The 13,262-nt window shown below is 37.8% G+C and overlaps 1 protein-coding gene across 13 annotated transcripts in view; it reads right to left on the reverse strand.

Annotated features, from left to right (window-relative positions):
* dlg1b (discs large MAGUK scaffold protein 1b) overlaps positions 1-6,696 on the reverse strand; it is an 82,445-nt gene extending 75,749 nt beyond the window's left edge. For all 13 annotated transcript variants that reach the window (XM_079453162.1, XM_079453161.1, XM_079453159.1 and 10 more), the window contains exons 1-2: positions 6,032-6,696; positions 5,581-5,712 (exon numbers count right to left, since the gene is read on the reverse strand). In XM_079453162.1, the coding sequence (XP_079309288.1) occupies positions 5,581-5,712; positions 6,032-6,050 (151 nt within the window). In that variant the 5' untranslated portion in view covers positions 6,051-6,696. The remainder of the gene's footprint in view (positions 1-5,580; positions 5,713-6,031) is intronic.
* Positions 6,697-13,262: the final 6,566 nt, after the last annotated feature.

Here is a 13,262-nt window from a genome sequence, read left to right on the forward strand (position 1 = left end):
TCAGGGGTAAGGTGTCTTGCTCAAGGGCCCTTCAGTCATGACCTGCTGGCACTGAGATTAGAACCGGCAACCTTCTGATCACAAGCCCAACGATCTAACCACCAGGCCACAACTGACCCCGATTCAGATACTGTGTTTCAGAAAACGCCTCAAGGGATGGATGGATACATACACACACACAGTTATGTTCAAATACCCATTTTGGCAAGTATTCTGGTAAACACAGTGAGTTATGTCTTAAGTTAACATATACAGCTGAGAAAGAAACCGGATGTGTGTCATTATTTGGTCCGTGCATATAACTTAAGTCTTAAAGAGACAGCAGCCTATAATACCTGCTTCTGTCTGCTAATCATCTGTATTTAACTTATGCAGTAAGCATTATTGCATTGTTTTAAACTTAATTTTTACATTTCTGCACCTGAATACTTTTGGCCTTTCTTGCTTTCTTTATTTATAATTTTATGTTGCAGGCTGTTCATCTATGCTAATTTGTGAAATTGTTCTTGTTTTATTACTGACTTTAGTAGTTGCACCACTAGTTTTGTTTCTTTTACACTTTTTTCAATTAGTGTCTAATTGTTTTAATGTGTATTGAATATTGGAATTATAGACTGAATTGAAGATGAAGGCACTACTAAAATGCTAACCATGAATGTTTCTTCTGTTTAGTAGAGCTTTTTAGAATTTTCATTGTTACAAAGCAGCTGTACAAGAAAATATATTGACTATAAGCAAAACATATAAGGTTATGCAGGTCAAAACACAGGTCAAATATCAGACAGACTATATATTCCTATATGCAGTGTTAATTAAATAAGACTAGTCTGTTCTAATTCTAATTGCTGTCTGATGGCTGAACAAAAATCTAATTAGAAATGTTGTGCATCCACTTATTATTAGTCTGACATTAAGCATGCAAACGAAGGGGAAAACTTCTAAATATTGGCCCTAAAAATAGCCAGCACATATCAGCCATCGGCTGACCCTGACCTCTAAACATCGGCAACTGCATAGGTTCTAGAAAAACCCATATTGGTCGATCTCTAAATACTACCACGACACATCAAAGCAGTTGTTAAAACAAATGGTCTTGCTGGCATCACATTACAAAATGTTTATAATATCATATGTAATAGCCCAAGGGTGTCAGATATACATTCTAAATAGGTACAAATCATGTGCAATATGCAGAAACAATTTATTTTTAGAATTAGGTTTACACTATTCATTCAACCTTTATCCTCTCTAAAAGAAAGCTAAATGAGGGCTTTGGTAACAAAACACATAAAGGGATAGGCCTAGTTTACCTAAATAAAAAACATCTCAATCACACAATGAAAGAGAACTTGTAATGGCAAGGACCAGAAAAAGACCGCGCGAAATTTCACGTATTCTCAAGTCAGAAGGCGACAAGAAAAAAAATACTAAGTTGAGAGTAGAGGTCGCGTTAACTGAACATTCTCTGTCATTGACAGATTTTTTTTACGCAAGTACCGCGTGATGACATCACGAACATGCTAATTAGAACTTGCTTCCTTGCACCATAGTGACGGGTAATAATAGATAATGTTGTTTTTCACCAGCCTGTCTGTCAAAATGACAGAAAATAAAAAAATCTAGTGCAACCTCTCGCTGAGAGTGATTAAATCATGACAGAATTTTAAATGTGGGGTTTACAGCAGATGTCATTACAATTTAGTTTACAATAAAACCATTAACCTGTATATTTGCTAGGTCAAAAAGACCTGAAAACACTAATAATACATCAATGAAAAACAAGCACTATGATAAGATAAAGACAAATGATCCTTGCAGAAGGTTTTATTAATCATTAATTATTAACTAACCAAACATATTCTTCCCTCAAGTAAGTAATATCAGACGCAACTAAATCTAAATAAAATGATTAAGAAAACGAGAAAGTCCAAATTTAAAGACCTGTAACTGGACTTAATCTCCTTAAATCTGTGATATTCCACACACAGTCAAAACAGATCCGTAACTATCAGCCGAATCCCAGGTTTTTGGAGTCTCACATTCACTCTTCTCCCTCAGGACTAAGGTCTGTGGTGAAGTCTTTAAACGGAGTGCTGTATTGATATCTGATTAACAGACCTCCATAGCCACAGGATAACATTGCTCCATTGCACGGTGACTGCCACTTCTATTTACTTCCAAAACATGTCTTCATAATCTGATGGCTCTCTAACACACTATGAAATGCTAATGCTTTTTGTATACAATCAATATACTGAATGGGATGGTCAACTTTAGAGATTGCACTCATTTACAGAACAACAATCAGCCGAATGAGGAAATCATTCATAAAAAAAGATTATGGCTTGTTTTATCTTTTTGTTTGTCTGACCTGTCGCTCATCCAAGCTGGATGAGTTATTACAATGTGATTTAGGGGAAGCTTCCTATCTATTTGAAGAAGTGGTTTCTACATATTCAGTTCCAGCCAGGACTGCAAAAAAAAAGATTAGGAGGATACCAGCCTTCCTGTGTGATATCAGGTTCACCACTCAACTCTTCATTAAGCACTAAGAGCTTTTTAAAGAAGGTCCTTCTGTGTGTGAACTGAGACTTTGCTATTATCTACTTAAGATAATGTGATTTCAACTTTCAACCCCAACGCGGTCTCATTTTCAACTAGAAAGTAGCGGGAATTCTGTCAAGACTAAACCTTGTGGCCTACATTTTTATGCAGGAGACCTGCTTTGCTCTGGTTAACTCTTGTTCCCTGGTATCCTGGGAGGGATCTTAAGGCTCTAATCATTGAGAGACACGCACTGAGTCTGCAGTTACTGCTCTCCGAGAGAAACCACCGTAAATCATCCGCCAACGGATTAGAACTGGGGTAATCATGTCAACAGACAGATTACATTTTGTTTGTCCTTTAGAATACATATCCGAGGAAGTCAAATTGGAATCCGTCACTCCAATGCTTTTTCACTTCAAAGAAGAACATGTGTGCATGCAGGACACAAGAGTAAAATGATTTCTGGACACACGTTTGTGTGCATGTGACCAATGGTACGCATGATTGAAATCATAAGAGTGTGTACTTCACAGTTCACATGCATGATGTATGAATTTATCCAGCAATGTTGAGCACAGCGAACAAGACAAGTGCATCGTGGACGTGACAAGACCTCCATTCTAAGAGAAATATGCCCATTTTCTACGCGAGAATAAAAACAAGTCGTCTTTGATTGGTGGTGGCGCGTGTGCTTGGTCACGTGACTTGCGGGGGGCAGTGTGGAGACGGGAGAAAATGGATGCAGAGCATGCCAACACTAAACTTGTGCCCACAAAAAATGCTACCTCTGTTCTTTGGCGATATTTTTGTTTCAGGATATCAGACACTGAGCAGAGAGAGGTACTGTGCAGAATTTGCAAAACTAAGGTTCTAAAAAAAAGTACTAAATAGAATGTTTTAAAAAGGGGATTCAACCAGTTGGTTGAGTAAGAACAAAGATTATAGAGGTTTAAGTTTTACATAGCGAACCACACATTTTTTATCCAGTCTCTGAGATATAATATATCCAGTTTCTTAAAGAGTTCATACAAGCATATGTTACATACTGCTTAAATGTCCGTTTGTTGGGATTATTCTCCTTAAAATGTGTACATCCGTATTTATGTTCAATTTGTTTTATTTACCTGTACTGTTGAGAATATTTTTTTTTTTGAGTTAATTTAATTCAGTAATGCAAAGATGTTACTGTCATTTAATTTTATAACATTTTATTTTAATTTGAAAACTTTGTGCATTTCTAGTTTGAACTGTATATCTCAGTTGAGAAATACAAATTTCAGCATTTTCAGTTATCTGTGTGTGCATTTTCCTTGATAGCAACCAAGTTGACTCATAATACCAAGTTTATCGTAATCACAATCGCAATTTTTACCTCAATAATTGCAATGTGATATTTTCCTCAAATCGTGCAGCCCTAGGCGCAAGTCTCTAGGACTTAGTTTAGAGACCTTAGCCGTATTCGGATGGTTATTGTTTCTCATCTGTAAAAATAAATCTGCATGGCTCCTCTGTGATAAACTTGTGTGTTCTGACAGACATAAATTCACAGTGGAGGTGTGAGTTTGTAATCCTGCAAACCCGGAAAATGCACTTCTCACGTTCTCAGTCACATGACAATTTGCACGCATATAATATTTATAATGAAATAAATTGATATTTTAAAATGCCAATTTCGAATGTTTCCATGTTTTTTCTTGTCTTCTTTCTATTCTTATCATCTCCCACTCTGTGTAGTGAAGCAGCGATCCTGATCTATCTGTCAAGTTAGCTAGAACTTATGTGAAAGCCAAAAGGATGCACTTTCTGCCATTTCTCTCTTAAGCGCTGCAGGTGCGCGTGTGATGTGACGTTATGTGAGTCATGTTGTGCTGTTTATTCAGCCATTAACGGTATTTTTTTTAATGCATCAGACACTATAATCCATTAACCTCCTGAAGAGCAACACACTAACGATTTTAAGTGGTCAGAGCGGACTTACAAACAGGTATTTTGGATTTTTTCACAACCTTGGTGTTGTCTAAAAACAGTGGGTAATTGTTTTTCCACAGACATCCTGGATTAGGACCTCAATAAAATCACCAATGTACCCCTGTAAATGGTGAAAATAAGTCCCTATGAGAAACAATTACCATCCGAATAGGGCTTTTGTCAGGGTTTCAATCTGAGCTCTACAAGATCCAAGACATCTTTATAGAGAATCTTCTGACTGTTTGACCTTTTCTTTGCTAATATTTAGGGAACGATTATCCATATCCGAGTAAGTGACAGCACCATTTAAAACTGCTTACTGGGAGGTGAAAGCGAGATAACTAGCCAAAAGTAAAAACTATTTCAATGCTTTTTCTATGGGAAGTACAGCATCAAGTTATTACAGGGAGCCTCCACACCTTGAGGGTCAAAAACAGGGAGTCACTGGCACACCGCCAGTCAACCCCAGAGAAACTCAAACAGGCTGTTCAACATTCCTTGTGGTTGCCTAGTTTGTTAACGGCAGACCTGAGAGAACTAAGAAACACTGTATTGCTGTTTCTCACAATAAACTGCTAGAAATAAACGTATGTACAATCAGACCTCTTTGTGAAAATCCAAAATTAAGTAGAAGTTAAACCGTATGAAAATCCACAAATAGTACAAATTCTAGAAACAAAGTTAGCTTTTGTATTAAAGTCAACTTTTACGTCAATAAGTTCTCACTCGACTGAAAACTGTGGCCATGCTCAATAAATGACGGGATGGTTTAGTAGCTTTTACTACTCAACACCCCGGTGCAATTACAAGCTACCACCAAACTTCTGGAGGGAAAAAGATGTTCCCAATTATGCCACTTAATCACAGACCTCACAAGAACGTTCAGTAATTTGCTCCTGTTGTAAATACAACGTTTCCTGATACGAAACCACAAACAAAGTCGAAAGAGACATTAAAACAGAGAGGCTTCAAAGTATCAGATGAACATGAGCTGGTGATCACACAATACCGCTTGCAGCATGACACAGTACTTTCACTTTGAGTAGGTAATATACACTCTTGTACCTATGAGGGCCTGGAAGAGGTTACTCTGGAAGATGTCGATGACTCTCTGGATGGAGTTTCGTAGCTGTCTGTCTTCGGTGTTACCTAGTTTGGACCGGTATTCCTCCAGCAGTACCAGAGCCCGCTGTGCATCTACACAAAACACATATTAAAGTCGTCGTGAGTTTCATACTGCAGCAAGCATAACGTCAAATGTCGTATGACAGCACACAACGTGTTTTTCTGTTTCAATTCAGCATCTCTATTTCACCAGGAAGGTGAACACATACTAAGTCTTGTTTTGAAAAACCCGAAAGAGGTGTCTAACGAACAACAAAGTCGCACTAACTTGTTACATACACCAAATTAAATCTGCGGTTAACATGGTCGCATAAGTTTAAACAAGAGTTTGGTTGTTAACGTCCGACCTTTGTAATGAGTTTTGTGGAGTTATTAAGAATATTATTATTACCTTTCTTCCTGACGGGCATGTTTCGGTTGGTCTCGTGCACGATAACCAGTCCCGCGGAGCTCTCAAACCCACAACACACGCGATACTAAAGCACTGACGTTACCGAGTCCGTCCAAAGTATAAAAGAGGGGTAACTTGGACGCAGTCGGCATGAAACTCAAATGTTTATCCGGTAAACACAAGGGGGTTCCGGGCTGATATGAAAACAAGCCGATGGGTTTTGTGAGTCGAGCGCAAGCTGCACTTCTTCAAGCTGACACTCGCGCGACACCACAGTATTGAGTTGTAGTCCGCTGACAGCCCTCCACTGCCATTCAAAAGACACACAGAAGCCGAGATTCAGCCTCCGCGCCTGCGGGGGAAAGACTGCACACACCCCTGCAGGGGGGCTTTCATAAAAACTCCCCAAACTGCAAAAATACACCTCACTGGCAATCGCTTGCACGGGCTCTGCGTAAACACAGGCGACTCAAATCAACGCGTCCGCATTTCATTGTTCTTCCCCTTCGGAGGACTGGAGATTGTTTACCTAAACGTCAAACTTCTTTTCGTTATCTCCTCCTCTTTTTTCTTCCTATGTGTCAGAAATTCCAAACTTTCCTCCAAAATGGCGTCCCAGGGTTGGAAGAATGTCACGTGGTTCCAGACCCTACCCTTGACCGCCCAATCATGGAACCGAGCTACCTTTCAGCTCAGGGTTGGGAAGGTGAGACTTGACACTTTCTTAAAGGAGACTCGCTTGTTCAAGTAGGCAAGTGGTGGTATAAACAGGGTCCTTACGAGAATAGGCAGTAGACGGATTGATAAACGCATTGCTTCATTCTGGTCAAGTCTGCCCGTGCGTTCAGTGCAAATGTTTGAATACACAAGATCGGATAAACTATCCACTGCCAAGAAGTTGTAGTTAGCTTTCACGTAGAAGCTCAACTGAGGGAGCATTATGTAAAGCCACGCAGAACCTGATACTGGGTGCTGCACGATATTGTCTGTGTTAATCCAGAGTTTTAATAATCAACTTTATAGGATATTTCTATTTTAGAGCGTGCAGACGTGGGATATTTCAGCAACGATTTTGATCTTTCTTCATGGCGGTCATGTATTTGGTAGATATCTTTAACTTTATGGCTAAATATGAAAATCATTTATTTGCACTAATATCAGTTTTTGGGTGAATTGGGCAATGGCATAACCATATTTGTAATATACTTAGACTGAGATACTATAAATCATACAGTAAATTATGAACTATTGCAAAAATCTAGGTTCGAACACAAAACCACTAAAATATCTTTTAAAATAGTGTTCCACAGAAGAGTCATATACAGATTTTGATGTGGGGTAAAAAAAAACAACATGATTTTAGTTTTTACGTGTTATATCCCTTTTCAGAACCAGAAAGTGTCTGACAAAGTCAATGGCTCATCTGTACACAGAACATGTAAAGACAACATGTATTGAAACAAACAACGAAAGTGGTGGGCCTGATTAGAAAGCAGTTGTGGTAAAAGCAGATTTATTTTTAGATGATCATGTTTTATGAATGACCCTCTCTGATCTCGTAGAGGCAACCTCCTCTTCGACACATGAAACACAAGCGCTCAGGTTTGCATTGAATCACTGGATTGGCTAATGTGTATTTATGTTTTGATTTTGGTCTTGCACGGTAACCTTTATTCACATGAACGTTCAATTTCGGTAAAGAACATTTCACCTTTGTAGAGTTGAGTTTCTAATTGTGTCTTATTTAATACGTGTTTTATTAACATACTTTATTAACTTGTGTTAAATATAAATGAACTGAAATGAATGTAATCAACTTGTTTTTAATATTTGCAACTGGACACACTATAGAATGTGGATTTGTAAGCAACATAACATTGGCTCTTCCCAGCACATGTCCATCCCGTCTGGCTCTCATATTGCACAGTGATTATAGCAGCTGTTTTTGCTTTCGTCTCTGGACAAATTGCTCACAATTAATCTTGGCATAAATCAGGATTTTGGCAGCAGCGTTGGTGAGCACAGTGACATGAAATTTTGTCAACAACAAGGGAAATGAAATGAAAACGGTGCAGGGACATATTATAAGTGAAATTTCGAAGGGAGCAACCATTCCTCTGTAAACACGAACGGTTACATTTAGCTGTTTTTGCTTCATAATGCTGATTATTTATAGATGCTGTATTGAAATCATCATTGCCAATAGTGCCCAAGTTAGCATCAATTCTGTATTATGGTAATCGTACGTCAGCGTGGTATGTTATGAATTTATTCTGCTATTGTGATGATGGCCTATTAAACGAATCCCAGCCTGTAAACACAATAAATCTCTGGCGTAATTTCAGTGGCCTGTCAGGATGTCAGAACATGATCGATCCTGAGTAAGAGATTGTCTCCCGTACGTGCAGCATCTCAGCAGTCCCTCCTTAATGTGAGTAACATCAGTTATAAGAACAACACTTGTCCAATTGAGATTATGTCATACTATTTTAAATCATATGCTGTTACAGTATATCATTGCACTGCTAAATGGATTCATTTTCAAGCTGTCATTATTCGATATACAAATTTATCTTCTTGCACTGCATTGTCAAGATTTTTCAAGAAGCCACTTGAACCATATCATACTGTTTTGAGATTTCATTTGTATAGGTAGTCGTCTGCATTCATAATGAGTGAGCTGAGTTTTCCTTGTAATCTATTCAAGCCCCTTGATCATGTTTATGATTAGATGACAGGGGATGGGGTTTAGGGTGTTTGTGAATGGCCAGATGGCACCCTGCAAATCCCACCGTACATCATAAAATAATGTAATCTCCCACAGCAGTATTAATACACAAGACAGTATTTCTTCTCTACATCCCAGCAGCCCCAAAACAGCACTAGGTATACAGTAACACGCATTGTGCAATATTGTGTGCAAAACCAAAGCACAATAATTGAATTGGATGGGTTTTCGCACCAAGTGGCACCATTCTGCACTGTGAACCTACAGTACACAAGCAGTGGTAACAGCACCTACAAATGTCTCAGCTTTGGCACTGTACGGAATCTCGAATCTGCACAAGTTGAATCCAAGAAAAATCTTATGATTAGACTCTTAGTTCTCAATTCGCCAGATAACATATTGTCAAGTACAGAGAGAACAGAAAGATCAATGGGTAAAACATAAGCACACTTTAACAATATACGAAAACAAAAACTTGTCTTCAGTGGAAGATAATGATCACAAATTGAATTTGCTATAGACGAAAATTAAAAACAATTGATATAAAAAAAATCAAAATACTCTCTGAGCTGGCAATACAATTATATTTTTCTTGACTATATTTTTCTCTCAACCATTGAAAATTATGATTTGTCAATATCTGTTGTCTGGCATTATATAACACTGATCATCTGACATATACTGACAAACAAACATCATTTTTGTTACTCACAAAGCTTTCATTTTCAATTTTGTGCTAAATTACAGAAGATACTGGTAAAGAGAAATATATGAGCAGTTTATAAATTGGAACATATACAATATTGCAGCTGTCAGCAGAACTCTGTGTTTAATTGAAAAATACAGTGATTTTACATTTCCTCAAAAAACAAAAAAACCTTTTGCCGTTTTGGAGAGGCAAGGTTTCCGCCCGACAGCAACAAAATTATACACTAACCTTTTGTATTTCAGGAGGACATTAACTCAACCATGATGCTACAGAAATGGTGTGATTTAAAAAAAATTATTACTGATCGTTTCGTGTGGATATATGCCAGTTGGCATATTTAAAAGGTTAGAAATAATAATAATAATATTAAATTGCCCCGTAATGTTTTTTTCATAATGGGAAACGATTTATTATGGTCAGAGACAGGCCTGCCCTTATTCCCATATAATCTGAGCACGCTTGATTTCGCTCTTGATTTGGACACATCCCAGCGGCAGTCAGATAATGGTTTGAATTAGCTTCTTTGACCTCAGGGATTAATCCCAGAATAACAGAGAACACATCAATAGAAAGGAAACATGTGTGAAAAATTAGGATGAACTAATGCCATAAAACAGGTCTGCACTGTGGGATTAAACATATATAGGACTCCATAGACATACAACCATGTAGGTGTGCCCCAAACATATTTGTATAAAAAAAAATACATTTGGGCAGTAATTCTGCTCTTAAAACTGCTCTAGAAAAGTAAACTGGGTCTTTTACACAGAGTGACTACATTAAAAAGCTATTGTAAGATATTAGATCCATTTCTGGCACAGCATATTCACTCACTCTCTCGCATCAGTTTCGTTGTCCATTAAATTTATGGGTCAGTGCTGTCTATTTTTTTATTCTAGACTCCATTCAAGGGGCTGACAGGAAATATATCAGTTTTATCACAGAATGTATCATTCATAACACACACACTCACCTGATAGGACATATATATTCCTTTTTCGTAACATAAATTATCTTCTATAGAGTCCATAAGTATTAGATATGTCTTCTTGTATAATACCTAGCTTTATAATATTTCAAACATGTGTCTGTAAAATGCATTTGAGTTTCAATTCAAGTGACTACACACATTTGTGTGTCTTTGTGTGCACACAACATGCACATGATTGTTTATACAAATTTTACATCAAAAAGGTCACATCATGTCATCATCAGGTCTTTAGCAGTATGGCCTCTATATGGCCATGACCCTTAATGGCCTGCTATGTCTGTGTTAAGATGTCTGAATCTGGTAGACGTTACTGGCTAGCACATAACATTTGCATTCATGCATTTGACAGACACAGAACATTCATTATGAGTATGTGAGTGAATCCCAGTAAGTGAGTCAAACCCGTGACCTTGATTTCTCAGCTAAAATCAGCTAGACATTCCTGTACAGCAGAGGTATTTTCTCGGAGAAGACAAAATATTCTTCAAAATCTTAAATCATAACACTGACAATAATCCTTACACTTGTAGCTAAAACTAGGCATTGCTTGACAATATAGCATGTATCACTAAACTCCTTTTGGCATTTAAAAACAAAAGCATACAGTGTCTACTCACATTTATTTATAAAAACAATGATTTAAATTTAAATCATTGGTTATGGTATAAAAAGGCGCTACATTCCTGTGGCAAGTCTGCTCTGTCTTAGACTTTCCACTGAGGTCAATGCATACATAGCAGTCTAGCCAAAACACATAAATCCAACCAGAGAGGCAGACAAAGTATGAGACTCCGTTCTTCAGATCCGTATGTGTGCGTGTGGTGTGAGAGTGGGTTTTGGGCGTTGACCAGGTCTGTGCTGCTATGCCCATAACCAACATAAGGAGCAATGGAACCTTGTGACAGAGACAGCAGTGAATGAGCTCTGGTCAGAAAGTGGTTTCCACTAATGGAAGGCACAGAGCGCCCTGGTGTCCGGTTGCTGTTGAGAAAAAGTGAATTGAAGGGCAAAATAAAAGAGAACGAGCACAGTGAAACCTCTTTGGCAGTCTCGGGTCCGCCACCATGTACCAGGCTGTACAAAAGCTCCTTCTGTTTAGTACAATGAGCTGAGAGGGACAGGCCCATTGTGTGAATGTAAGTGTGTGTTATAGTGCGAGACGTTGTGCTGCACTGCACACATATTTGTTTAAGCATGCGCAGTGATACAATACCAACCAACACACCCTTTAGTGGCTTATAAATCCCTTCAGCTGACTTGTTAAGCAAGTTTTCAATGCAGTTTCTGAATTTATCTGTAAAATTTAATTCTTGTCTTAGATTATTGCATAACTTTTAAACAAATTACAATGCCCACTTAAATTTGGGAAGCACTTCAAGAGAAAGGGAAATTAACTAGTACATAAATTTGGACCGATTTGTCCTGACAACAGTTGCACACTATGGTGGAGCAAACAATCAGGCCTGTTTCTCAAACAGAGCCATTCGTGAGTGACCCAAATAATGTGATCTAACGGGAAACAGAAGAGTTAACAATGTAGATAAAACTTAATCTTTGTTTCAGGAAGCAATTTTAGATTAGATAACATTTTGATGTCATTTGCATATAAGGGACATTTTAGTTAAAATACTTAAAGGAGCAGTTTGCCAAAAATTACATTTCTGTCTTTATTTACTCACTCTCAGGTTTTTATTATCTGTATAGATTGCTTTGTTCTGATAAACACAGAGAAATACTGTATATTTGTTAGAATGCTTGTACCAAACAGTTCATGGCCACCATTGACTACTATAGTAGGATAATAATAAGATATTTTGAAGAATGTATAGGACAGCAGCAGTTCTGGGGCACTTTTGACTACTGTTGTAATTTGACCTATTATGGGAGTCAATGGTGGCAAGTACTGTTTGGTTACGAGCATTCTTCCCAATATATTTCTCTGTGTTCATCAGACCAAAGAAATGTATACAGATTTGGAGGGTGAGTAAATGATGACAGAATTTGTATTTTTGGGTGAACTGTCCCTTTAAGTGGTACCAGTATTTGGACACTTACAGCCATGGCATTAGAAGACCAACTATACAACCAGGAGACCGCAATTTTCAAAATGGCTCAGAAAAGGAAAATTCGTTCTAAAAGGTCCAGTATCATTTGATTACAGATGCCATTTGGTTGTACTGTAGTGTAATGTTTATAGTACAACAAATGGTAGAACCCTCATGTCCAGATGCTCTTATCTGACCTGCCCTGTCTGTTTGAGCAGAACCAGCCATTTGATGTAGCCTTTGGTTATGCTAATCACAAATTGCCTATGCCTCCTTTTCTCTTTAGCAGGAAATTAGCTATTCATTGTGCACGTTCTCTTCAGGCACTTCTGCTTTATCCTATTGAAGTGTGCCTTTGAAGTCCTCCAGCTGATGATGGCAAAGAAATATAGAATACGGAAACATCATAATCCTCTTCTACTGCATTGTTTTCCACTTAAGAGCAATGAACCAAAATGTTTTGTCTCCATGGACCCTATTTTTGGCCTTTTAACAACTTTCAGAATTTAAAGATTAAAGGATAATATATTGTATACATCATGAGCCCTGATGTATAAACGTTGCGTATATCTCTGCTATCCTTCTTGTATCTCTTGTGACTTTTTTTTCCCGCCATGAATCATTATCATTAGACAGCAAATTTGGACATCGAAGGTTTCGAAAGGACAGGGAGAATGCACAAAATGGGGAATCAGGATTCATAAAAACTGTGTGTATCCACACTTTAAAATAATAAAATCTTAACAAAGTTTAGTTTT

Source organism: Barbatula barbatula, assembly GCF_947034865.1.
Source record: "Barbatula barbatula genome assembly, chromosome: 3".
Classification (NCBI taxonomy): Eukaryota; Metazoa; Chordata; class Actinopteri; order Cypriniformes; family Nemacheilidae; genus Barbatula; species Barbatula barbatula.